The sequence below is a fragment of the Paroedura picta genome, chromosome 2 (assembly GCF_049243985.1).
Source record: "Paroedura picta isolate Pp20150507F chromosome 2, Ppicta_v3.0, whole genome shotgun sequence".
Lineage (NCBI taxonomy): Eukaryota > Metazoa > Chordata > Lepidosauria > Squamata > Gekkonidae > Paroedura > Paroedura picta.
The window spans coordinates 21,699,139-21,726,655 of NC_135370.1; the positions used below are offsets into that span (position 1 = coordinate 21,699,139).

The following is a 27,517-nucleotide window of genomic DNA, read 5'->3' on the forward strand; positions in this document are numbered from 1 at the left end:
GGGTTACCAACCTCCAGGTGTGACCTGGAGATCTCCTGGAATTACGACTTATCTCCAGATGACAGAGATCAGGAGGAAATAGCTGCTTCAGAAAGTAGACGGCATGGCATGTCCAACCACCAAAGTCCTTCTCCTCATCAGACTCCACCATCTTCAGCCTCCATCGCCAAAATCTCCAGGAATTCCCCAACCCAGAGAGCCAGTCATGAACCACGTAGACTCTTGCTGCCCAGGTGGTTCCAGGGAGCAAGAGAAATCAAATACGCAGTTTAATCTTCTGTTCTAATTGTTGTTGTTCGGTGCGAAGTCATGTCCGACCCACCGCGACCCCGTGGACAATGATCCTCTAGGCCTTCCTGTCCTCTACAACTGGAGTCCATTTAAGTTTGCATCGACTGCTTCAGTGACTCCATCCAGCCTCCTCATTCTCTGTTGTCCCCTTCTTCTTTTGCCCTCAATCGCTCCCAGCATTAGACTCTTCTCCAGGGAGTCCTTCCTTTTCATGAGGTGGCCAAAGTATTTGAGTTTCATCTTCAGGATCTGGCCTTCTAAGGAGCAGTCCGGGCTGATCTCCTCTAGGACTGACCGGTTTGTTCACCTTGCAGTCCATGGGACTCGCAAGAGTCTTCTCCAGCACCAGAGTTCAAAAGCCTCAATTCTTTGACGCTCGGCCTTCCTTATGGTCCACCTTTCACAGCCATACATTGCAACTGGGAAGACCATAGCCTTGACTAGACGCACTTTTGTTAGCAGGGTGATGTCTCTGCTTTTTAGGATGCTGTCTAGATTTGCCATAGCTTTCCTCCCCAGGAGCAAGCGTCTTTTAATTTCTTATACAATTTAATTTCTGTTCTAATACAAACATGTAAATGATGGCATTTACACAGAACAACGCCTCAGGCTTAATGCGCCTTCCCAAAGAGTCTGCCCATTCCTCATGGCTGTACTTATCACCATATCGCTTAAAAAAAGGATATTTGTTTAGCGCCAGTAGAATTGAAAGGACTAAGGCAAGGGTAGTCAAACTGGCCCTCCAGATGTCCATGGACTACAATTCCCAGGAGCCCCCTGCCAGCGAATGCTGGCAGGGGCTCATGGGAATTGTAGTCCATGGACATCTGGAGGGCTGCAGTTTGACTACCCCTGGACTAAGGCATCAGATCTCCTTTAAAGTCTCCACGTGGGAATCAAATATGGCTCATTTGATTAGTCTGTATCCTCACCGTGGCTGTTGGAATGATCCGGAAGGTCAGTCACCAGGGTGTGGTGAGAATGGGAGTGTCTGGCGCTCAGACTTTCCATCTCTGTCGCTGTGTCGGAACTGCCCCGCCTGGTAAACCTTCCTAGAGCATGGGCAAAAAGTGGAAGACATGGTTATTGCACATGGCCAAGGCTGTATACAAGGGTTTTTTTGGGAGGGGAGGGTTAACCCCTGGGGCTCATGGGAATTGTAGTCCATGGACATCTGGAGAGCCCCAGTTGGGCCACCCCTGCTCTAGGGGACAAGGAAGTGACTGGTTCTGAGAGTCACCTAAAATGGTGGTCTGCCACCCTCCCCTCTCCATCCCACGTCTGTCTTCGCCAATCCCGGAGAAGCTGCCGAAGGAGAAGGTGCTCCGAGTGGGGGAGACGTCCAAGTGGTCCTCGTGGACCAGGAACGGCATGCCCATCCTCCGCTGCCGCTTCTTCCCTGTGTGGTGGAAAGGGATGGAGCCCTTGCGCTCGCGGTCCTCTCGGCGGCTCTTGAACTGCAGGGAGGCAAACAAGGGAGGAGGAGGAAGCGCCGGCACGGCAAGAAGAGAGTGAAACAAGGTCTCGGGGGAGGGGGGGGCTGCAATTCTGAACTCGTCCCTGTCCTTGGCTGCACGGTGCAAATGTATCCGGGGTCAGAAAAATCAAGTCAGGCATCCACAATATGGTGCCCACGGATACCTTTACTGGTACCAGGTTCAATCTCTGGCATCCCCAGTTAAAAGGACCAGACAGGAGGTGATGGGAAAGAAGAAGAAGAAGAAGAAGAAGAAGAAGAAGAAGAAGAGTTGGTTCTTATATGCCGCTTTTGCCTACCCGAAGGAGGCTCAAAGCGGCTTACAGTCGCCTTCCCATTCCTCTCCCCACAACAGACACCCTGTGGGGTGGGTGAGGCTGAGAGAGCCCTGATATCACTGCCCGGTCAGAACAGTTTTATCAGCGCTGTGGCGAGCCCAAGGTCACCCAGCTGGTTGCATGTGGGGGAGTGCAGAATCGAACCCGGCATGCCAGATTAGAAGTCTACACTCCTAACCCCTACACCAAACTGGCTCTTTGCCTTAGACCTTAGAGAAAGACCCCTGCCTTAGACCCTGGAAAGCCACTGCCAGTCTGAATACACAATTCTGAAGTTGATGGACCAAGGGTCTGTGATTCAAGAAAAGACAGCTTCATGTCTCCATGTGTTCACTTGGCCTTCTTGCGTGTGTCTGTGAGTGTGTGTGTGTGTGTGGGGGGGGGGGCTTAGCCTCCAATAGCAGTCATTTTGTGGTCAGAATTCCAATGGTGGCCACAGTCTCAAAAAGACTTGGGGCTCCTGCTTTAAGTCAATTGGGGGAAACAGCATACTAAAGGTCCCCGGTTGTTTGGGAACTTATAGATCTGCCCCCCCCCCATTGGCTTTGGAAGGGAAATGGTTTTCGTCCCTTTGGCTGAGAGACAGAGCAAAAGAGATGTTTTGAAGACAGGGAAAGATTTCTCAGGAGGTTTCTGACTGGGGTTGAGCCAGCGGGGTGTCGTGATTAAAGAGCAGCGGCCTCTTATCTGGAGAACTGGGTGTGATTCCCCACTCCTCCACATGCAACCAGCTGGGGGACCTTGGGCTAGTCACACTTCTCTTAGAGCTATTCTCACGGAGCAGTTCTCTCAGAGCTCTCAGCCTCACTCACAGGATATCTGTTGTTGGGAGAGGAAGGGAAAGGCATTGGCCAGTGGGGTATACAAACTAGCTGTCTCCAAAATCTTTTGTCACAAACATACACCTGCAAGATATTCCCATGACCAGTTGGGCCTGCCCCATCTCTGGCGAGCTCCAAACCAAGCCCTGTTGCAGGCCTTGAGCATATTATAGCCAGAGCTCACCAGCATACCCGCACACTACTTTGACTCACCTTCTTAAAAATGTTCATCCCCAAATCCGAGGAGAGGTCAGGAACGGCCGGCCGGCGCAAGTTTGTTAGCGACACTTTGGCAAATGCTTCTGTGCTTAGCGATTTCTCCTCTTCGTTGCATTTCATGGTGAGATCCTAAAGAAAGACAGCAAAGACACACCCAAACATGCAGGGCCTGTTCTACTCTGGTGTGGTTGTCGCTTCCCAGAGCTGTGAAAAGTTCCAGGGGCAGCAGAGCCAAGTTTTGTTTTTTTTTGGACTGAGAGTCAGCACTTCAAAGGACTTCATAATTCAATTTAAAAAAAACAACAAATATACCATAGTAGAAACAAATCCACTATAGAATGGCTGAGGTCTGCAGCAGGTTCCCAAATAATGGTTATCTATCTATCCATCTATCCATCTATCCATCTATATCCTCTATCCATCCATCCATCCATCCATCCATCCATCCATCCATCCATCCATCTATCTATCATGATTACATTTTTATACCACCACTCCCAACATAGCCGGCTCGTTGCGGTTTACAACCAATAAAATCACAGACACATCCATAAAACACCACAAATCATTGTAAAACATCCTACAAACCCAATAATTCCAAGCTGACAATAAACATTCAACGCTCCAATGACTCAGTGCCCTGGCGTTAACATATATTGCTATCGTCTGATGTAACCCAGGGGAGTAGTAACACCCAGTCCTGGACAACCCAGGGGAAAACTGTGGCTCAGGTTCAATCCCTGGCATCTCCAGGTAAACAGGCCAGGTAGCAGGTTGTGTGAAAGACCTGTGTTTTGATGAACCCAAGTCTGATTCGTATAAGGCAGCTTCCCTCTCTAAGCCAGCTAACACCACCTCCCGATGAGAGGTGCTGTAAGTCAGACATGACTTGATGGCATCTCACACGCACGCTTTTTGCTCTGTCCTATTCTTTTCTTCTTCTTCTTTTTCTCTATCGACAAACTGTTGGCAGAATTTAAATCCGCTGAGGATTGAAGCGCGGGCTGCTTAAAAGAGTAAAATGGTTTTATTAAGAAGAAAAGCAACTATATCGATGAGATAGGAGATAGTCCTAACAGTCTAACTGACCAATGTTTAGAAGGGGAAAGGAAGCAGAAAGTATACTCAACGGATTAGGAAGCCTTCAGCTGAGAGATTATTTGAAAATATCGGGAAGCTTCTAATCTAACTTTGTGTCAGAAGTGGTTGATTCTGCTGTGTATCCTTTCATCTGTCATGTATCTCTTATGCATTTGTTTATGGTTTCCTTTCCTTTGATATTTAACTAGATTTTTGGTAGTACCAGGCCAGATCAAAGGGTGACACAATGCGTCCTTGATTTTCTTCTCTCTTGGCCTTCATTTTTGTTTCACAGAGTGTCTTTCATCTTATGAAGCCTGTTTCCCACCGAAAACTCCAACTAAGTGGGTGGGCGGGGAGGGTGGAAACTGATATAAGTGCTCCATTGCTATTGTTCCTCAGTCTTGGCAACATATTGATCACGTTTACTCACATTTTCCAAACAAATCCGTCTTTGCACCAAGTCAAGGCCTGTTATTGTAGAAATCGATAGAAAACCTCATGCTATGCTAACTACATATCTCTGCCAATATCTCCCTGTAGGATATCCTTCTTACGCAGTTAAATTAAGCACACTACAGACCTTGCGGACTCTAACACAGATTATAATGTGAGCTTTCCTTCTTGCCTTGTTTCTCAATTCTGGCATGTATTCCATCACTAGGCAGAGAAAGCTTTATGGCTATTAGGAGAACATTCTCTGTCATTTGCTCCACAAGATGCCTCATACAGACCTTTATTTCATCAAGGAGCAGCTGGGTGTTGTGGTTAAGAGTGGCAGCTTCTAATCTAGCGAGCCAGGTTCAATTCCTCGCTATGCCACATGCAGCCAGCTGGGTGACCTTGGGTTCGTCGCAGTCCTGATAGTGCTGTTCTCAGAGAGCAATCTTGTCAGATCTCTTTCCACCCTACCTACCTCACAGGTGTCTGTTGTGGGGAGAGGAAGGGAAGGTGATTGTGCTGAAGCTCCAGCCCTCCTCAAACCCTGCCCTCCGCAGGCTCCACTCTCAAAGTTTTCCTCATCCTGGAGTTGGCAACCCTACCACGGGTTAATGTGGGGGATATCAAATTGGTTCCATCTCACAGGAGATCCTAATTGGGGCCTGGCTGTCTCCAGTTTTCTTCAAGGAAAAGGCATAGCCTGGGACAATTGGTTATGTGAGAAAGAGGGTGTCTGGATGGAAGGATTCCAATGGGTAGCTGTGTTGGTCTGAAGTAGCAAAATAAAAACAGAGTCAAATAGCACCTTTAAGACAAAAAAAAGATTTATTCAAGGTGCTACTGGACTCTGTTTTTATTCTGGATGGAAGGGGGAGAGTTAGAGGGATGAGGTGATCTTCTAGAACATTCTTACAGAGATGGATTCTCATTGGCTCAGTGACATCACCTGACTCAGATGTGCCAAAAACTTGATCTGGCTAACGGAACAAAGAAAGAGAGGCTTTCTTTGCAAGACGTAAAAGACATTGACAGTTAAATTTGCGCTGGATCCCAAATATGTTTTATTAAATATGCGTGCAGGCTCTGCCCCCTCCCAGACACAGAAACCATTAAAGAACCCACACACGCTTGGAGGGAGCAACGGAAGTGCCTGCTGCCATAGCTTCTGGCCGAGTCCTTTAAGGCAGTGGTCCCCAACCTGCGGGCCGCGGCCCGGTGCCGGGCCACAAAGGCCATGGCGCCGGGCCGCAGCTCCCCCCCCGCCCCCCCCCCGCAGTAAAAAACTTCCCAGGCCGCAAGCTTGCGGCCCGGGAAGCTACTTACTGCGAGAGGGCGGGGAGAAGGAATCGGGGCTGGGCTGCGCCCGTGCAGGTCGCGCCTGCGTGGCCCGTGGGTGCGGCCCGATCCGCGGGCGTGGCCTAATAAAGGTTGGGGACCACTGCTTTAAGGGCAGGAGGGGAAAGGCTGTTGGCCTCACTGGGGCTCCCGCAGACCCCTGAGAGTCCACGGACCCCTGGTTGGAAATCCCTGATGTAGGGGGAAAGCTTGAAGTATGGCCTACAACTACAAGAATGTAAGATTTTGTGAATTAATACCATTCTAAGAGAGTTAAGTAGTGTGTGTGTGTTGTTGTTTTAGAGGATTGTGCTGAAATTATTTGCTAAAATTAATATTGCCAAATTCCTTCTAATAAATTATAAAGGTAAAGGTAAAGGTATCCCCTGTGCAAGCACCGAGTCATGTCTGCCCCTTGGGGTGACGCCCTCTAGCGTTTTCATGGCAGACTCAAAACGGGGTGGTTTGCCAGTGCCTTCCCCAGTCATTACCGTTTACCCCCCAGCAAGCTGGGTACTCATTTTACCGACCTCGGAAGGATGGAAGGCTGAGTCAACCTTGAGCCGGCTGCTGGGATCGAACTCCCAGCCTCATGGGCAAAGCTTTCAGACGGCTGCCTTACCACTCTGCGCCACAAGAGGCTCATAATAAATTATACACACACACAAAATGTCTGGTTATTTGCACATCTGGTCCAGGACCTAGTCTGCACACAATAGATAATACACTTTCAATGCACTTTTGAAGTAGGTTTTCCTGTTCCGCACAGGAAAACCCAGCTGCCAAAGCACATTGAAAGAGCATTATCCTGTATGTGCAGACTAGGCCCAGGTTGGAACTCCTGGACAGCTGATCTAGATAGGTTGATTTTGTGCACTCCTTTGAAAAGATCTCAGCCTATGACTGGGTTTCTGGATAAGGCCCAAAGTCCTGAGTTGTTAGCCATAGAATCCTCCCATGCTTGAGGGACACGACATGGTCCTTACCTGGGTTTTGTGAGTATTCACCAGCGAGGGGGCCGCAGCCACCATAGAACTGCTGCGGGGTCTCGGCAGCGGTGGGACCTCTGGTTCAGGAGGTTTCTCGGGCTTCTCCTCTAGCATGTGGCGCAGCCTTTGGAGGTAATACATCAGGGACCACTGAGTGCCTTCCTCGGACCAATGAGGCTGGAGCAGGCAGCGTAACACCGCCACATCAAAGTAGGTGGCATACCGAGACTTCTGGCATGGTGGGATGACCAAAGACACCCTGTCCCAAATGATAAAGGAAAGCACCGTATGGAGGGTTTAGCCAGACACTTCCCAGCGGACTCCTCTACCTTCTTCGCCAAATTGAAACAATTCATTCTCCATTACTCTGCCTGCAATATTCAAACAATAAAAGCCAGCCAAACAGCCTACAAGAAAAACTAGCCAAACAGCTTACAAGAAAAACCAGCCAAACAGTAAAGCCAATACTAACGATTCTTAATCCCAATAGAACAACAGTTCTGATTGGGCCAGAGTTGTGGAGAGCCAGTTTGGTGTTGTGGTTAGGAGTGCGGACTTCTGATCTGGCGAGCCGGGTTTGATTCTGCACTCCTCCACGTGCAGCCAGCTGGGTGACCTTGGGTTCGCCACGGCACTGATAAAACTGTTCTGACTGAGCAGTGATATCAGGGCTCTCTCAGCCTCACCTCCCTCACAGGGGGTCTGTTGTGGGGAGAGGAAAGGGAAGGTGAATGTAAGCCGCTTTGAGACCCCTTTGGGTAGAGAAAAGCAGCATATAAGAACTCTTCTTCTTCTTCTTCTTCTTCTTCTTCTTCTTCTTCTTCTTCTTCTTCTTCTTCTTCTTCTTCCAAACTGGGCAGGGAGCACTCTGGCGGACTCGCCACCATTCAGAGCCTAAATGCCACCAGGAAAGGAGGTCATAATCTACACCTCCAAGCATAAACTCCCCAGAACACAGACATTGCCAGCAAGGGCCCCTACCGCCCTCCCAGCGCAACCCCCACCCCACAAGCTCGCCCTTTGGAAAATCCTGAGCCCAACTCACCCCTCAACAGCACAGCGAACAGAGGTACGATGCAGCTGCCACCCCCCCCCCCACAGCCCCAGCAGACAGCCCCTACCACTGCATCTACAACATCTACCACTGCTTGCTGCTACGAGATAAGTTCTTTACCCATCCTGCATTTTAGCACCCGTTGTGTTTGCAGCTGCAATGGGCTTTAATTCTCGTGAATAAAATAAAATTAAAACCACACCATACTGTATTAACCGCTAAAAGTCGTAAAACATATAAAGCTGCTAGCGCTTATTCTGTCCTTTTGATTGTACGTAGGAGAATTCCTTTAAAATATAAACAAACAAGGAACGTTCCTACGTACAATCTCAAGGATGTAATAAAATATTTTAACCTATTTTTGCACCATCAGCCTTGGCCTCACTTTCTCATACTACTCAATAATGAAATCTTTCAGCTCTGGCTGAAATCCAGAAATCCTATCTTATCTTATTTTGGGATAAATAGTTCAGAAAGGAAAAAGAAGTTAGGGAACTTGGTCATCATGTACGAAAATGGCATCATAGGCATTACATGCTCAAAAAGGAAGAGGCATGAGTGGTGAAGATGATGGAATTTGCAGAGATGGCCAAGCTGACTTCTATGAACAGAGAAAAGACAATATCAGCATTTAGGGCTGCAGGGAAACCCTTCGTAGACTTATTGCATGAAAACCTTGAATGGCCTAGTCTAAAAAAGGAGTAACAGCAATCAGAATCAAATGGCATGTTTATAAGGAGGAACTAAAATGAGATAAAATGGATAAACAGGATCTATCCAATTTGGTGATGGCAAAGGGCTATGGAAAGGAATCCAGCTACAGCTGCTGAGATCATTGAGTCTCTGTCTTCTGGAACAGGGATAGTCAACCTGTGGTCCTCCAGATGTTCATGGACTACAATTCCCATGAGCCTCTGCCAGCGTTTCCTGGCAGGGGCTCATGGGAATTGTAGTCCATGAACATCTGGAGGACCACAGGTTGACTACCCCTGTTCTAGAAGACAGCACACCTGAGCTTCATCAGTGCAAACTGATCTTCTGCTTGACCATGGTAGGGTACCCGGGTGACTGCCTGAATGAGATAGTACAGCAGTAAATACGCTGCTGTTGCGGATTAATAAATCTGGGAAGAAGATCAGGGCCGTGTCTGAACTCCTGCAATTTCACAGGGCCTGCAAAAGGGAGCTCCTTCAACAGGCATTTGCTTGAGGCTGACAAACCCAACAACATCCATTGGTCCCCCCCCCCCAGACACCCCCTTCCATGACTGAATAATCTGACCTACCTAAGGGTTCTGTCAAAGTTGCTGTTCCTGTTGAAATATTGTTAAATTATGATTGTTATATTTGTTATGATGTCCTATGGAATTACCCAATGATGTTTTATGGAAACCACCCAGAGCCATATGGAAGGGCGGTATAAAAACCTGAATGAATGAATGAATGAATGAATGAATGAATGAATGAATGAATGAATGAATGAATGAATGAATGAATGAATGAATGGAAAGCGCTCAGCAAAGGGAACATTTTTATTCCTTCCTCTCAACCAGGCCATCGGGAGAGAATTTAGGTGTGCTAATAGGAAGCAATGCCTATGATGTGAGTTAATCAGTGTAAGGAAGAATGGAGGCAGAGACCTGTATGTAGGTGGAATACCATAAGCCTGGGTCAAGCAGGATCTTCAGACTAAGACATATGAAGAAAGGTTGAGGGAGCTTGGTCTGTTTAGCCTGGAGAGGAGATGACTGAGAGGGGATCTGATAGCCATCTTCAAGTATTTAAATGGCTGCCATATAGAGGATGGAGCAGAGTTGTTCTCTTGCCCCAGAGGGACAGACCAGAACCAATGGGATGAAATTAATTCAAAAGAAATTCCGTCTAAACATCCGGAAGACGTTCCTGACAGTTAGAGTGGTTCCTCAGTGGAACAGGCTTCCTTGGGAGGTGGTGGGTTCTCCATCATTGGAAATGTTTAAACAGAGGCTGGATAGCCATCTGACGGAGAGTCTGATTCTGTGAAGGCTTAATGGGGTGGTAGGTTAGAGTGGATGAGCGATAGGGTTGGGAGTGTCCTGCATAGTGCAGGGGGTTGGACTAGATAACCCAGGAAGTCCCTTCCAACTCTATGATTCTATGATTCCTGTGGCACCGTTGTTCATTGGCTGTGACTGTCACTAACACAGAGGGGTGAATTATGAAACGTTGGAAGCTGAAACAGATCTGGCATCCAGAAGGTCCCACGTTCAAGACCCATCTTCTTCCCTTAAAAGATCTGGCCATAGGTGGATGTGAAAGACCTCTGCCTGAGACCATTTTGAGGGACTGAGGGTGTGATTCAGGATGAGGCAGTTTCATGTCTTCGTGCGTTCCGAATTCTCCCAAGGGATTTCTTTCCTGTGTACTTGCAAACTCGTGTTTCCATGGATCCCTGCCAGTTTTATCCGAGACACTCAGAAAATAGCTACGAACTGCAGAGATGGCTTCTTTTAGGTATCATGCAGAAGGTAAGCTAGATAGCTAGCAGTCTAGTAATCCATTTATCTATCTATATCCATAGGCACTGAGAATTCTCTATCGGAAAGACAACCTGAGTTTTGTTCAACTAGCTCATTTAAAAAGTATATCTCTTCTCATTTTAATTTCAGCTCCATGTTTGGGAGGTTCTTTTGCCTCCCAAACGTTGTAGGGTTTGGGACCTAATAACTGGTTTGCATTTTGCCTTCAAGGGCAAAAAGAATTCCATTGAGGCTGGGTGAGAAAGCAAAGCCAAGCAACATGTATTTGTTCCTGGACTGTTACTTGGCAACCAATGCACGCAGTTCCCACCCCTCACCCCCATTCCTGCCACCCATTCAGAGAGTGATCAATGAGTTCACCAAAGGAAGAGAAATTAATGATGCAGGATACAGAGCGTGCCTGCAGGCCCGTCACCATGACGACCGCCTGGCTCAGTTTCAGCCTCCGATTGCTTCGTTTTTGGCTGTCTAAAACCCAATTCCTCCCTCCTTGGGTGCTCGGAACTCGATCGCCAAATCATCGGCAGCCTCTCATCTGGAGAACTGGGTTGGAGTCCCCACCGCTTCTCCACAGGCAGCCAGCTGGCAGCCAGGCCCAGTTCTCTCAGAGCTCTCTCAGTTTCACCTGCCTCCCAAGGGGCCAGTTGTGGGGAGAGGAAGGGAAGGCCATTGCCAGCCACTTTGAAACACAGGAGGCCTGCTGGGGGACCTTGGGCCAGTCACAGTTCTCTCAGGATTCTCTCAGCCCTATTTGCCTCACAAAGGGCCTGTTGTGGGGAGAGGAAGGGAAGGCCATTGTCACCCGCTTTGAGACACAGGACGCCTGCTGGGTGACCTTGGGCCACTACCAGTTCTCCCAGAGCTCTCTCAGCCTGCCTCTCAAGTGACTGTTGTGGGAAAAGGCAGGGAAGGCCATTGTTAACCGCTTTGAGACCCAGGAGGCCTGCTGGGGGACCTTGGGCCAGTCTCAGTTCTCTCAGAGCTCTCTCAGCTTCATCTGCCTCCCAAGGGGCCTGTCACAGGGAGAGGAATGGTAGGTGACTCCAGAGCCCTGGAGGAGTTATGTCATTAAAAGGGAATTATTTTTATATATATTTAAGACTCTCCAACCAGGGTTAATGAATAATCCAGGGTTAACTCCGGAGCCCAGGAGGAGTTATGCCAGTTAAAAGGGAATTCTTTTAATATATATATTTAAGCACAAAACTTGTGTTTTTGCAACTGCTGTTGAAGCAACATTTCTGTTTCTACCTGGGGATGGTTTTCTCCTTATTCGGTCAGGTCAACCCCGCCCCCCACCAAATGGCTAATGATAGGCCTGGAAGAGGAGGGGACAGGGGAGGGGTCTCAGCCATCCCAATCTTTGCTCAAAATGGAGGCTGAGCTTTTAGATGTTACAGAGTCAACTTGGGACTCATCCATAAGAAAATTATTCTTAGGCCATTGCCTTAATGTATTTAATGTATACCTTGTTCAAAATCTACATGGGAAAAATAATCCCAAGGAAGGGGTCATAAAGTAGTGCCCATAGGCAATATGTCACCTGCCAAGTATTTTTGGAGATGTGATTGGTTGTGCAGATTTTAAAAAATAGTTGCTTCAACAGCAACTGCCAACATAGCACAAAACTTGTGCTGTTTTGGCAACTGCTGTTGAAGCAACATTTCTATTTCTATGCAGTCACACATGGGACTCCATTTTCTCAGGCCTACCATGAAGAACTAGCAAGCTTTAAAATGATGTTTTTAGATCCCAAGATTGCTCTCCTTTCCCTTCATAGAGGAACTAATATTCCCGCCCATAACTCATGTGATGCAGGAGGGGTGGGTACTCCTCAGTTCTCCATTCACTACCGTTGGAAGGTAAGAATCGACCAATAAATATAAGCTCACAGTGGGGAAAGGAGGGAGGGATGTGTGCCTGCACAGAAGATCATTTGATGAGCAACATTCACAAGAAAGTGCAACCTTGTGAATCTTTGTGGCTTCGGTGCAGTCCCATATGGGAAAATAGCAAGATCACTCACCATGGAGTGTTTGGATTTATGTGGTAAAAATGGATGGAAATACCACTGTACCCACAGCAACCTTTGTGTGACTGAAGGTAAGCTATGGCTGCCATTGCATGGTTGGCTCACCCTCACACAGCAGACATTTTTTGGCTACTCCCACCATGCTGTGTCAGAATTCTGAAGGTGTCCACGGACTCAAGATGTTTGTTGAATTCTGCCAGATCCTCTCTGGCCATTGGCAGGGATTAGGTGATAGGGTTACCAGATCCTGTAGATTTGGGGATGGAGCCTGGGAAGGACAGGGCCCTCAGTAGAGTATGATGCCACCGAGTCCACACTCCAAAGGATCCATTTTCTCCAGTGGATCTGATCTCTGTAGTTTGCATATAAGCTGTAATTCCAGGAGATCCCCAGGACCCACCTGAAGGCTGGCATCCCTGAACACCAACAGGGTAGATTATAAGTGTGATACATTTAATATGCAAGCCAGCAGATCTTTCCTATGCTGAATCTATTTTGAAATCCTAATTGTGTAGGATTCAGCTACACAATTGGGAGTCTTCCTTTTAATGCTATAGAGTGGGGGTCACTGATGTGATTCCTCTGGGCACCATAGTGCCCACCGACACCACTCCTGGTGCCCACCAAATGTTTTTAGTAACTGTGTGTGGCCAAATGAGGCATTTGCTTCTAAGACTTCTGATTGACCATTGGAGATTTGATGGACTGCACAGATTTTAACGATCATTGCTTTGCCAACTGTTGCCACCACCACACAAGGATCTGCACTGTGTGACCTGAAGTTAAGCTTGGGCAGTCATTTTGTGGATGACTCTGCCTCATATAGTAGCACTTTTGTGACAACCATTTTGTGGCTGGACCAACAGGTGTGTCACAATTCCACAATTTTATCCCTGTTGTCTTAAAAGGTTGGAGGCAAATGTTATAGAGCAGCCTTTTACAACCTTTTGGCCAATTCTTCAGACTTTGAGGAGCCCCAAAAATGATATCAGCTGGCCATGCCTTCCTGACATACCCCCAGAAGTGACAAGTCACCAGAAGTGACCTGCATTAACAGGCAGATCAAGGAGGACTGGGGGTGGAGAAACATGATGTGGTTTAAGGCCTACAGACTCTGCCCTCTTCCAGGCACAGAAACCATGAGACAACTCACTCACACTTGGAAGCAGTAGGGACAGCAATAGAAGTATTTGGCTCCTTAGCTTGTGACTGTCCGTTAAGTCAGGAGGGAAAAGGCCGTTGATCACCTCTAGAGCTCCTGTGGACCCCTGGGGATCTGCAGACCCCTGGTTGGGAAACTCTGCTGTAGAGAACACCAACCATTTCTTTGTCATTTTTAGTTGGTTATATCATGAACAGCGAGCAAGCGAGAAATCTGAAAGAAAGTAGCTTACTACCTGGGATGTGGAGGACCCTTCTCCTGGGATGCTTGGGACGACACACTCCCATCGATGGAGTTTCCACGATGACAGCCCGCAACAGCTGGCTTGAGAGGCAAGGAATCAGGCTGGGCTGTTTCACACACAACTTGCAATCCCTGTGGACATTTCCAGAAAGAAATGCAGTCAAATACATGCCTTTTCCTCTTCCAGCTAGCATCATTGTTCCTCACCAGAAGCAGCAAATCCTCAAAAGTCCTTCTGAAGACTTTGCTGTTGGAGCAATTGTCGGAATCTTCTTCACTGGGTTGCAGATTCCATTGGCGACCTGATGCACGCTTAAGCGCATACATGCACTCCTGAACTAGAAGGAACTTCTGAATAAATACAGCTAGGACTGAGCCATGGTGACCTATTTCGATGATATAGCTATGAAGATGGAGAGACCAGATTTGCATCCATCAAATCAGGGATTATCTTCTCATAGGTATATTTCTCTATCGCATTACTTATAAAATGCAGAGTGAGTAGCTCAGAGTACACAGCAGAAAGCTTTGATTGAAAGGGGAATAATTGACTGCATGAACTGTGGTGCTGGAATGGGCCGTCAAATTGCAACTGACTGATGGTGGCCCTGTAGGGTTTTCAAGGCAAGAGAGACTGAGAGGTAGTTTGCCATTGCTTCCTGACATATCACTGGTAGGCAAAATCACGAAACTCCATCTTACTTACTTTGGCCATATCATGCCATCCAACTCAATGGAGAAAGCAATTATGCTAGAATTGGTCGGTGGAAAAAGGAAACCAGGCTGTCAAAGAGTGCAGTGGTTAGATACAATCAAAATGGACACCAGTCAGACTGTTACACAATTTAAAAAAGTGGTGCAAGATCAGAAATTGTGGTGGCAATGTGCCATAGGATAGCCAAGAGTTGGTACTTAACTGTGACCTGACTTGGATGCCCCTGGCTAGCTCAGCTTTGACAGATCTTGGTTGGTCCTTGAATGGCTAACTCTAGACTTCCTTGGTCATCGCCCATCCAAGGACCAACCAAGATCTGTCAAAGCTGAGCTAGTCAGGGTCATCCAGGCCAGGTCACAGTTCAGTACCAACAAGTTGCAATAGACTTATGGTGACCCTAAAGAGTTTTTAAGGCAAGAGACATTCAGAGGTGGTTGGCTGTTGTCTGCCTGGACTTCCTTGGTTGTCTTGCATCCAATACCTAACCAGGGCTGATCCTGCTTTGCTTCTAAGACCTGGTAAGATCAGTCTAGCCTGGACAATCAAGTTGAGGGCCATGAACAATTGAAACTCTCCAGGCTCAATACCCTATTATTTGTGTTTGTGAAAACAGCAGAGTGAAGGAGCCATAAAGCAAAGACTTTCAAGGAGGACTCTGGCTAGCAGTCTCAGATGGTACAGCTCTCTCAGGGCTGGCCAAATGAAGCATCTACTGTGTTCTCTTGGTGGATGCTAGAGAACATGTAAAGACATGGTTATTGCCTGGTGTGCTGTACCAGAGCATTGACGTGGCATGCAGAAAGTCCCAGGTTCAATACCCAGCAGTTCAAAAGACCAGGTGGTGGATAAGGTGAAAGACTTAGCTTGAGACTCTGGAGAGCTGCCGCTAGTCTTAGTTCATACTGTCCTTGTTGGACCCAGGGTCTGATTCAGTATAAAGCAGCTTCATGCGTTCGTGTAAGATACTCTCCTTGTGAAACACAGCCAGATCCCTGTACTGATTGAGTTAATCAACCCCCCATATTGGTGCAGAATGTGGTTGCATGAGTCCTTACAGGGAAGTTGTGGGGAGCACCAACATTACCTGTGTCCCAGCTGAACTGCATCCAGATTGGAGACCGAAACAAGTTCAAGGTTTGATTTACGGCCTTTAAAACCCTAAATGGTCTGGGACCATTGTATCTGCAGGACTGCCTCTTCCCATATAACCCTCAAAGGGCATGAAGATTGAGCCAGCAGAATTAAACTAGTCTCTAACAGAGCCAGGGCCTTTTCAGCCTTGGGCCCAGCCTGGTAAAATGTGCTGGGCCCAGGGCCTGGTGGAATGTGCCGGCGTCTGCACCTCCCTCTCCTCCCCCCCTCCGGGCCTCCCTCCCCCCCCGGGTCTCCAGCCCAAAAAAGGTTGGGGACCACTGCTGAATCAGACCCCTGACCCCTCAATGACAGCATTGCCTACTCAGGCTGGCAGCGTTCTCCAGCATCTCAGGGACTGTTTCCACACTGGGAACTTCACTGCCCCAGCTCCCGTGCAGGAGCACAAATCTGGAGTGGATGAGGCACACCGGGCCAAACGCTCCCCCTTGTGGAAAAGACGGGGCAACCCACCATGACTAAAACTCCAGCCTGCAGCCGGCATGAAACCACCAGTGTGTAAACGGTCAGGGAGACGTCATTTACATCACTTCCTGCCTGGCTCTTTTCAGTGGAGCTGATGGGGACTGAACCTTCGGCATGCCAAGCAGAGGCTCTACCACTGAGCCACAGCCCCTTCCCCTTAGATCTCCAAAAATCTTATTGGTGTTACTAGATTGGAATCTAGCCCTTCTTTGAAGACTCAGTTAAAAGCACAAACTTCCTTCTCACGACTGGCCAAGGTTAAGCGGTTGTGGGCGCTTTTTAGCTTTTGATGTTTCAAATCCTGCTGATATTTCCAAGGAGTTTTTTTGTCCCAAATACTGACACTTATCCCAAGTCCCTGGGGAGGCTGGGACAGCTAAACCGTGAAGGCAGATGATGAAGACCATGCTTTCCTGGCAAGACTTTCTGCTTGAAGCAAATAGCAGCATCTCCGGTACCTGTACTCACATCTTCCCATGAGATTTGAGGGTCACAGTCCTTACCTCTGTACATCCAGCATCTAGACTAGGCGATTCGTATGTCAAAATCTGGTTTTTGATTGGAGAACTTCTCTTAGCTGGAAAACAGAAGAATGAATCGTTCAGAGTTGCAATTTCAACCTCAACCATTCTCAAAGGCACTCTAACGTGGGCTGGATCTGTTTTCTTAATTTCAGGAAGAGGGTGATGTTTTTTAGGGATTGTCTCCCCGCCCCTTCTTTAATGTGTTAATTATGGGCAGGTTTTAATCAAGCTATTCGTCCTTTTGTGTGTTTTTAAAAAAATCCTGAGCTGCTAGAAAAAAAACATGATGAAATGTTGAAATTGATTGTTGAGACCCTGTATCCAACTGTGTATCTACACACTGTGACTATTGTGACTCCATTTTGTATGACTTGCTTTTAGTCGCTTCCTTACTTTGTGGTAGCTGGGATGGGTTGACTAGGATTCAGAAAGTAGAGGGTTCTAGGTTGTCATTTGCCACCTCTGCCATTCTGTTGGTTGGGGTAGGTAGTAAATTTGTAGGTGCCTGGGCTCGGGTTATCTCTCTATCATTGGAGCCCAGGCAGGGCTGCTGCGTCTAGTGAAGATTTTCGCTTTGGGGCAGGATAAGAGAAGTATGGGAGAGGTGTCACCTGCAATTTTCATGCCTGAATTTAGACTATGGGGGAGAGGTGGGTTTGGAGATATAGGAGCACTTGAATGGGCATGTTTCAGTCTTAGCAAGAAATTGGAGAAGCCCTGTTTCATTTGTTTCCGAATAAAGAGATTTCTTCAAACAATAGTCTGCTTATTGGGAATGCTGATGGCAGCCTAATTTTGAAACATCGAAATAGATAATGGAATCAAGGAACAGAGAGGAATTATCTGAGCAAGAGGCAGGACATTCTTTCCTCATCTGTCTCCTGCCAGCCTGCCTGGCTGTTTCCCACCCACCAGGGACACAACACTTTCAAAGACATCATGAATAACAGAAGGGATTCGTGGGTGTCATCCCCACAAAGAAGTAGAAGCAGCAGCTTTAGCACCTGGTGGGTCCATCCCACAGTCTCACACACCTGTAATGATATTCCGGATGGGCTTCACCATTGAAGTAAAGGCCGACACATCCGGTTGCCTGTGCTCCCACATTGGCTGCCAGATCCCAAGACCGCTGGCCAGACGGAATGTCAGATCAGATTCCTGAAAGTACATGAAGATGATACCACCATGTTTAGAAAAGTCAGGCTGATCTGAGCTGATCAGGTCTATTCTGGACTGGAATTCTTCATTACAAAGACAATCAGTCTTTTAATTCTACAAAATGTCCTGCTGTTCTGCCCTCAGGTTCGGATTACCACCAGGTGCTCTGGAAGGGATCCTATAACTTTCCCCTCCAGCTTTAAGGGACTCGGCCACAAGCTAGAGAACCAGCTATTTCCTTTGCTCCCCTCCCCACTCCCAAGCATGAAAAGAGGCGGAGCCTGCATGTCTACCCCTGCCTTAAACCACCTCCCTCTCCCCCCTCAGTCATCCTTGAGCCTGACTGTAAATGTGGGCAGTGATGTCACTTCCAGTGACACATCACGGCAGGGGGCGTGGCAGGGGGCGTGGCCAGCTGACACAACTTCCGGGGCTCCACGAAGCCTGAAAAATTATTTCACGGGTCCTCCACAGTGAAAAGATTGAAGGAGGTTGATGGTGAGGAACTTGCTCTTCTCCCCCTACCCATGCTGGAGGCACTTACTTTAATCCTATGAACCAGAGGTGCAAACAAGAAGACAAAGAGCTCCACAGTGGCCATGGAATTCTGGAAGAACTTCCTCCGGTTATTCTCTTCCTCGTCGTTGGTGCTGTCCCGCCTGGGGTGGCCCGGAGAGCCCTGGTTTTCCATCTGGTGGAGGAAAGCGCTGCCACTCCCTCTCCAGCTGGATCCCCGGTCTCTACCCCCAAAACGGTCATTGCTGCAGTCTTGGGGAGCTTCCAGAAGCATCCAGTGGAGGGTATGGAGAAGCTTTGTTTCTGCCACCCCAAGTTTGTCCTGATGCCCTGGGAGACACAACACAACAAAGTCTCTGGTCAAGGGGAACAGGCGGAACCTGGTGGTTGAGACTCGCTGATCCTTCAAGACCTCCCACGTCCTTGCATCCCCTGCCCCCAATCTGTAGCCATGCTCTGAGTTGTCATTAAGGAAAAGCATGCAGGGAGTGCACCATGCGCTCCCAGCTGCATACACTGGCCAGTGCTGTTGTGGAAAAGTGCGGGTGGTGCCATGACTGTGCATGCAAGAGGGAGAAGGAGATGTGGATTGGTGCAGAGTGCCCCTGTATAGGGAAACATAATGCCCAGAGCCTTCTAAAACATGGAATGATTCTGCCAGGCGGGAAACCCTATGCTTATGCATGAGGGAAAAACCATTTGCACAGGCTGGTGGAAGCTGGATAAAGGGCCTACCTTGTAGCAGGGGAGTCCAAAAACATACAGAAGCTGAGAATTCCCCAAGGCAGCTGAACTTCTCATAACATTAAGCCCCCATAGAGGGGCTAATAGAGGGGTCCCCAATCTTTTTGAGTCTGCGGGCACCTTTGGAATTCAGGCAAAGGGTGGTGGGCATAGCCCCAAGATATCTGCTGCAGGGGGTGGAGCCAACCTGTCAGAAACCCTCATGTATTTCTGCCATGATTATATCTCTGCTGTAATTTAGTATGTCCAACTAGCCTGATCTCTATGCCCTGAGGTGACCCAGATCCTTTCGCTTGACACCCAAGGTCAATTCCCTGCTATTGTATTTCATGTGTACCATCCTCCCCAAACATTCCTCATTTCTTCTCCCTTATTGCCCTCTATTTCCCTCCTCGTTCGATATCCTTAGTTCCCAAGTCTTCCCATCTCTTGATGCTTGGATAGTTATCTCCATATTGTGACTTCTTTTGAACTGTACCTGGTTTGAGTTCCCTGGGGAGGGGGATCCCCCCCCCCAAGTCCCTATATATCCTACTCTATGCTTTGTGGACCCGTTCTGATTATGCCTTCAACGCAGATGTTTGCAGTTCTAATTAAAAAAAACGTTGATTCAAATAATTTGCTTATTTAGAATTCGAAGAATCTCACACAATCACAGAATGGTTGCCAGAAGAGGCGGAGTCACACTCAGGCAATTTTAAAAAATAGCCCAAGAAAGAGAAGCAGAGGAGAAGACTAACCCTGTGGCGGCAGCAGCTTCTGAAACTTTATTGCAATCTGCACAGCTGATTGGCTCTTCAGTGGCCAATCAGAAGCCCTCCTGCATGAGAACCCAGCCTGGCTCCATCCACTTTATCCAAATGCTCTATCGATACCTGGAAACAGGTCCATTGGCTACACTGATGGCCAGCAGGGAAATGAAAGCAGGGAAATGAAAGAAAGGAGAGGCTCTCACGCATCTCTGAGCAATTGCTGGGGCCACACAAGTGAGACATGCTGCCCCCCAGGAGAGCCACAGTCTCAATTTCCCGTGAAATGTTTCCATCCGCCCACCACATAGCCCTCTTCCCTTTGACATCTCATGTTCCTACTCACCTAGCTTGTTGCGATTGGAAAGCAGGGTGGCCGTGCAGTGGAGCACATGGGGTAAGGCCGCTTGGACGAGTTCCCAGCGAGAAATGCTCTGGATGGCTTCCGAGAGGGCCGGGGAAAGCCCATGCAGCTTGTTCTCGACCAAGACCCTTTCGAAGGACTGGTGGGGGAGGGAGGGAGAGAAAGGGAGAAGTTAGCTTAGCGCCTGCTCGTCATAGACTGTGCAGCCTTTTCTCCTTTTGCCAATTTCTGTCCCCCATGAAATGCGATTAAACGTTCCCTTTAACGAAGCCATGTGGTGAAGGGTTATTCTGTGCTTTACGCGGGAAGGCTGAATCGCTGCGCATTGCAGCACTCGAATGTGGGCAATGCAAACACTTCTGCACAAAACAACAACAACACAACCCTATGTCTAAGTCATTCTTTTTTGACCTCTTGACTGTGGTGGAACCCCTGGCATGCTCTTCAGGCTTTGAGGAGCCCCAGAAGTGTTGACAGGCCCCTTCGGAGAAGTGGGCACAGAAGTCAGGTGTAGGAGACAGCCAATCCATCAGTTGATCGATCAATCATTTCCCATTTCCATTGTGGAGAAAGAGACGAGGCCTTTAGAGCAACAGGGGAAGGAGGCTCTAGGGACAGCTAGGGATGTGAACAGCCATCTGGGAAAGGCTGCCTAAGCCCTGGGGAGGTCTCGTGTAACTCCAGGTTTCCCTGGAACTCAGGTTGGGAATCCCTGGTCTAAGTATTTGGTCCAGGAGCCTCAGGATCAAAATGGGTGACCTTGTAATATTGCAGCCCACCTCTGGCTGGCTAAAGGGTCTGGATCCATTGGTCCCATTCCCCCAAGCACCCACAGGACCCTCCACTCAGGTCAAGCAGTCCTTTCTTCAGATGCACAGTGTAAGAAAGCACTTCTTGCATCTCAGAAGTTTTCCAGCACACCTCTCTAGTCAGCTTTGAAATCTGGCCTCACCCAGCAGGACTGCCCCGGCCATCTCCAGGGCTTCCTGCCCTCAGGAGCCTCACCTGGGATTGGCCTCTTCTTTCCTGAGCACGCCTCCTAGAACTGCTGGTGTACTCTTTAGCTTCCAGCCATGACTCAGGTCTTTCCTCATGAGGAGCACCCCCTGGGATCGAGTCAGTGGGTTCCTTCTCTAGCCTGTTCTGGTCATAGTGTTCCATTACTCGACACCTAACACCAAGCAATGTACTGAGAGCACCTCGCTTTTGGCCACTGCGTGACTCAGAGCATTGGAATGGATGGGCCATCAGCCTGATCCCAAATGGCTTCTTTTATGTTCTTATGTCTGCGGCAGTGAAGCTCTATTTTCTAAGCACATAAGGAGCACCAGTGGGAGAGCTTCTGGGCCTGAGTGTTGCGCTGGACGGGCCTTGATCCAACATGGCTTCTCTTATGTTCTTATGGCCCTGCTTGTGGTCTTCCTGATGGCCCCTGGGTTTTGGTCACTGTGTGACTCAGAGTGTTGGGCTGGATGGGCCATTGGCCTGATCCAGCATGGCTTCTCTTATGTTCTTAGATATGGGATACTGGAGGATCTGTGCTACAGATTTCCACCCAGCTGTAAAATGAAAGCAGTCCTTGGTGCTGTCATCTCTGGGCAGGCTGCTCGTTTCAATTCCAGGGAAAGTACCCAGCAGGCCACTGTCCTGGCAGGCTGCCCAGAGCCAAGGGCAAGCTAAGCTAAGCTCTGCTTGTCTCAGGCCTGGCCTGCGAGGCCTGCAAAGGGTGGCACATGCTGGCGGAGCATGAGGAGAGGATGGGCAAATTGACGCTGCATGTGGAAGAGGAGCAGGGAATCAAACCCAGTTCACCAGATTAGAAGTCAGCGCTCCTAACCATTAGACAAAGCTGGCTCTCTAAGCTGGCTCTCTTTATGAGATCAGATTCCCACTAAAATGAAGAATTCTAACACTCTGTCGCTTTGCTCATTCTCTAGTCATTTAGCCCATTGGGACCTGTCAACGGAGACATCTGGGAGGGGGCGAACAGGAACTTGATCATGCTTTCCCATTTCAAACCTCATACTTTTGCCTCACCAAAGTGCCCATCATTCCACATCCAGGGCTATTACACAGAGGCAAGCCATGACAAACCACCTGAAAGGGGTCTCCATAGATCAACTCTGACTTGATGGCCAGGAATGGCCTCTTTTATCAGAGGAGTGAAACTGTACAAGTGACCTCCAGACAGAAGGCAATAAAGCCGCACTCACGAAAGATTCCAAAATACAAAATGGGCATCTAAAAATACTGTCCCATCAGACACTTTAATGGCTCCCGCTGACAACTCAAGTCCTAAAAATACTCTGGGACGCGGACGATTTTTATAACCTTAAATGACTAGGACGGGATGTTGGAGTGACATCTTGGGAAATGACTGCGGGGAGGGAAGAGAAGGACTGGGGCAGAGGTTCAAAGCAGCGGCAGCCCAGAAACAGATGGTGATCTGACAGTGACCAGCATGCAAAGATCCAGTTTGCACAGAGAGCTCAGTTGGGTTTTCTTAAGATGGATGGACTGGAATGAAAGGGGCACCTTCAATGCCAGGACTTGCAAGGAAAGGGCTTCTGTCTCCCACCGACACTGCATTGGCCGCAGGCCCAGCTGTCGAGAAGGAGGGCCACATCAGCTGGAGGGCCCTGAAGCCAGAAGTGTGCTGCAGTTATATAGCACCTTTGCTTCCTGCATTGCAGCCACGAGGGGCACAGGGAGAGCAGGAGGCAGTAAACAGGAGTGGCTCTGACAGCTGGTGGGGGCTTTCTGCAGCATCGTCTAGGAAGCTGAAGAAAGCCCTTGCTTCTCCGATCCTTCTAAACCCATCAGCCGGGACAACAGTGGCACAAGGCAAGACTGGCCAGGACAACCACAGCCATTGCCAGGATGTGGCCTCCTAATAAGGTTGTTCTTCTGCATCAGTCTATGGTTTTCTTCATCCTTTAGTTTAGCTCCGCTCCATAGTTTTGCCTGCATAGCCAGACCTTGCAAAAGGGGCAGCCTGGTTAGTATGTGATTGCAAAACAGATAACCAACCCCTCTTTTCATTGTTTTTCCCTTAATGTCTCTGTTTCCCACACTTTTCTCTGCCTCTTTCATAATCTGCCATTTTTCCATCCTCACTTCTTATTCTTGGTTTATCCATTTACTATGGGCAAAGCCCGTTGTACCCAGCACTAAGCAGGGCCAACCCATTCCCTATCTTTGCATAGTCATCCTGAACTTCCTTGGTGGTCTCCACCATGAACCAGAGCAGACTCTTTGTAACGACCCTGTCCTTCCTTGGTGGTCTCCCATCCCAGCATTAATCAGGGCCAGACTATTTGCTGTCTTTGCACAGTGACCCTGAACTTCGGTGGTCTCCAAGGTCTCCTTGGTGGTCTCCAAAGCATACGCCAGGGCTGACTCTGCATATTTTCTGAGATCTGATGTGACTGGGCCAGTCTGGGCTATCAAGGTCAGGAAAAAAAGGTAGGTGATCCTGTTGTGCTTTTTAAGCGGGAATGGATCTGGGATAACATCATCCACCAGTGGAGCCAGAACTCCAGAAGTCCTCTCACTCTTGCCCCCCAGCACCCAGAATACAGAGCATCACTTACTACTGCATAAGAGAAGCCATGTTGGATCAGGCCAATGACCCATCGAGTCCAATGCTGTGTTGCCCAGTGGCTAAATCTCAGGTACCATCAGGAGGTCCACCAGCTGGCCCAGAATTCCAGAAGACCTCCCACTCTTGCCCCTCAGCACCCAGAATACAGAGTATCACTGCCTACTGCATAAGAGAAGTCATGTTGGATCAGGCCAATGACCCATCAAATCCAACATAGTGGCCATATCAGGAGGTCCACCAGCAGGGCCAGAATTCCCAAAGTCCTCCCAATGTACCCCCTAAGCACCAAGGATACAGAGCATGACTGCCCCAGACGGAGTGTTCCCTCTGTATCTTGTGACTAAGAGACACTCATGGTCCTCTGTTCCATGTTTACCCAATAGCCCCATGAAGCCACAAAATGGGATTCTGCAGCCTCACCCCAAGGGATAGAACGGAACAGACAATCTGGAACATAGCACTGTTGACCAGGTTGACAGACTGTAAGAGGGGAAGAAACATTGATACGAATATCAAATTTATAATGATCTGGATACTATTAATTGATTATTGGAATGTGACATTTTTGGCTATAGTCGTATATTCTTAAATCACGCAATAATAATCAAAAATATTGCCCTGCCTCGTGAACAAACTGAATACACAATCAGGAGGAGAGCTTCATCTCCTGTCCTCTGCCATCTCCCACAGATGACTCCAGGAACTAGAAAGCCAAATTCCCTCTGTGGGTAAGAAAGGGCCCAACTGGTGGGTGAATAAAGACCCACCTTTTAGCTTAAGTTCAGCTTCAAACCAGAACTGCCCCTAACAATGCTTAGGCTTCAGAGTTGGGTAACATGAAGACTTCCCCTCTCTCCCCTGGGGATGCCAGCCTCCAGGGGGGGACCTGGGGATCTCCTGGAATTACAATTCAACTCCAGACAAGACAGATCTTTTCCCCTGGTTTTGGAGAGCAGGCCTTGTGGCATTGTGCCCCACTGAGGTCTCTGTCCTCCCCAGGCTCCATCCCCAAATCTCCAGGAGTTTCTGAACTTGGATTTGGCAACCCAACACCATACATCCCCAGTGGGCAATTCTACTCTCCCCTCATCTTTCTCTGAGTTCTCCCTTCCCCTCTCATCCTTCCAATTCCTCTCCGCACAGTTTCTCCATTGCCCAGTGCAAGGGCGACCAGCCTTCATGTGGGACTTGGAGATACCCATACTCCACCCCCAACAACTTCAGGTACTTCCTAACCCAGAGATGACAGCCCTAAGAATGGGAGAACAACATAGGTCTATGTCCAAAGTGACAAAGTGACAAATAATGGGAGATCATTATTGGATGCCAGCAAAATGACAAGGTTTTGTTGGGTGTTTTGCTGATACAGAATAATGGCCTCACTTTCTAGATGAGACATATGAAGTGACAAAAAAGGAAGAGGAAGTAGAAAAAGAGGAAAAAGAAGAGGAAAACGAAGAGGAAGAAGGAGAAGAAAAAGAAGAGGGGGAAAAAGAAGAGGAAGTAGTAGTAGTAGTAGTAGTAGTAGAAGAAGTAGAAGAGGAAGAAGAAGAGAAGAGCTTTTCTTATTCCCCCCCCTTTTCACTACCTGAAGGGAGTCCCAAAGGGCTTAAGAACAGCCTGTGACGCAGGTGGGGCTGAGAGAGCTCTGACAGAACAAGGTCACCCAGCTGTCTGTCTGTGGAGGAGCAGGGAATCAAACCTGCTCCAGATTAGAGTCTGCCTTTCTTTAACCATTACACCATGCTGGGAGAAGGGGATGTGGAGGGCTCCCTTGACCACAAGAGAATAAAGGGCCATGCCAGTCGCAGGAGAGACAGCCAAGGCTCCAAAATCAGATAAAAAGATATTTTATGTCTCCATTAGATTTCCAAATATTCCTGCTACGTTTCTCCCAGGGACAATTGGCTACTGATCTCAGCCTCCTTTTGAAGAGCGACTGCAAGACGGACCTCCCTGCCAAAGCGAAATCTCCTTTTTCCTGGTTTGGCACCCCAACCGGGGCCCTGTCCTTAATCTCCAAGGGCTCTGCTGAGCCTGGGCTTCTTCCTCTCCTCAGCAGCCCAGTTTGTCAGGCTGCTTCTAAAACCCGAGCTGAGCAGACTCCAGCAGCTCAGTGTGTCATCGCTTGGCTGAGAGGATGTTTCTCCCGAAAAATCTGGCGGTTATGTAACGCTGTTTGCGATCGAAGGCTGGAGAGCGAGAAGACAAGAAGGGCCACCCCTCCCCCCTCAAGGACTTGGAAGCACCACATGCCACAGCTATGGCTGGCTGGCCAAAGCAACACCCCTGTGTTAATTTCACAGATGTGGGGCCTGGAGATTTCTTGGAATCATCATCTCTAGGCTACCGAGACCAGCTTGCCTGGAGAAAATGGCTTATTTTTTTTGGGGGGGGGGGAGGGGAACTCTATGTCATCACCTCCCTGCTGAGCCCTCTCCCCTCCCATAACGCTGCCCTCCCCCAAATCTGCTCCACCCCCAAATCTCCAGGAATTTGTAAGCTCAACTTGGCAACCCGAGCAGGGACCTCTCACACTCCACAAATGGAAAGTGGGAGGGAGGGTGACGTTCCTTCACAGGAACAGCCTCTTATACAGGGGGCAGGCGGGCAGGGGGGCAGGCAGGCAGGCGGGCAGTTGTTCCAACTTGGCAGAGGTTTCTGGAGGATCCTGTGAGCTCTTGACCAAAGAGAGAGCAGAACTGCTTCCCCACCATGTACACTGAAGTGGAAGTTTGCCCGCAGCACCCTGGATACAACCTTGTGTGAATCTCGGCAGGCACAGCTTTGGTTACAGTAGCATCGAGCGGCACACAGTCTTTGGGGCAATGGCTCCACAATCAGGGAACAACCCCCCCCCCCGCCCTAGGAGGTGTGCCTGGCCCCCTCACTGTCCACCTTCAGGAGACACCTGAAGACAGGTGATTGAGTTTGTTATTGGCACTTCTAACTGGAGTTTTTAAAATTCTTGACTGCCATTTTTAAAAACTCAATGGATCAAGAGGGGTTCAGCGCTTTTTTTTCAGCCCCTCCGCAAACTGTGCCCTCCCCAGGTGCCCTCCCCAAATCTCTAGGAATTTCCCAAGACTATGAGCGCTCTTTATGCGAATACTGATTTCTAAACGCCTGCCAACCACAGATCCACAGGCAGATGGAATATCTCAAGCTGACAATGGCATCAATAATGTTTATTCCAAATTATTTATTTATTTTATTTATTTCTGTGATTTATTTCCCGACACCCCACTGAAGGTTCGTGGCGGGTTACAAATAAAAACCCAAAAGATCCCCATTAAAACCCCTGACATAAAGCCATAAAATACACAATATCAACTATGCAATAAAAATATGGCGGAAACATCGTCCCCATCCCTAACAATCCTCAGCAATACCTCTGGGGGGGGGGCAGGAGGATGAGGAGGGCATAGATGAGGAGGGGGGCATGATCTTCCTTGCACACCCAACCTCAACCAGAGACCTGGTGGAAGAGCTCCGTTTTGCAGGCCCTGCAGAATGCCGAAATGCT

At 48.6% G+C, this 27,517-nt stretch overlaps 1 protein-coding gene across 12 annotated transcripts in view; it reads right to left on the reverse strand.

The window, feature by feature from the left end:
* Positions 1-27,517, reverse strand: part of LOC143829091 (protein unc-80 homolog) — a 177,969-nt gene that overhangs the window by 146,639 nt on the left and 3,813 nt on the right. For all 12 annotated transcript variants that reach the window (XR_013227999.1, XM_077319413.1, XM_077319412.1 and 9 more), the window contains exons 3-11: positions 20,370-20,526; positions 18,559-18,860; positions 17,891-18,014; positions 16,836-16,909; positions 13,993-14,132; positions 6,989-7,250; positions 3,141-3,275; positions 1,532-1,748; positions 1,224-1,343 (exon numbers count right to left, since the gene is read on the reverse strand). Coding sequence is in view for 11 of the 12 variants with exons in the window: in XM_077319413.1 (XP_077175528.1) it covers positions 1,224-1,343; positions 1,532-1,748; positions 3,141-3,275; positions 6,989-7,250; positions 13,993-14,132; positions 16,836-16,909; positions 17,891-18,014; positions 18,559-18,860; positions 20,370-20,526 (1,531 nt within the window). In the remaining variant the exon portion in view is untranslated. The remainder of the gene's footprint in view (positions 1-1,223; positions 1,344-1,531; positions 1,749-3,140; positions 3,276-6,988; positions 7,251-13,992; positions 14,133-16,835; positions 16,910-17,890; positions 18,015-18,558; positions 18,861-20,369; positions 20,527-27,517) is intronic.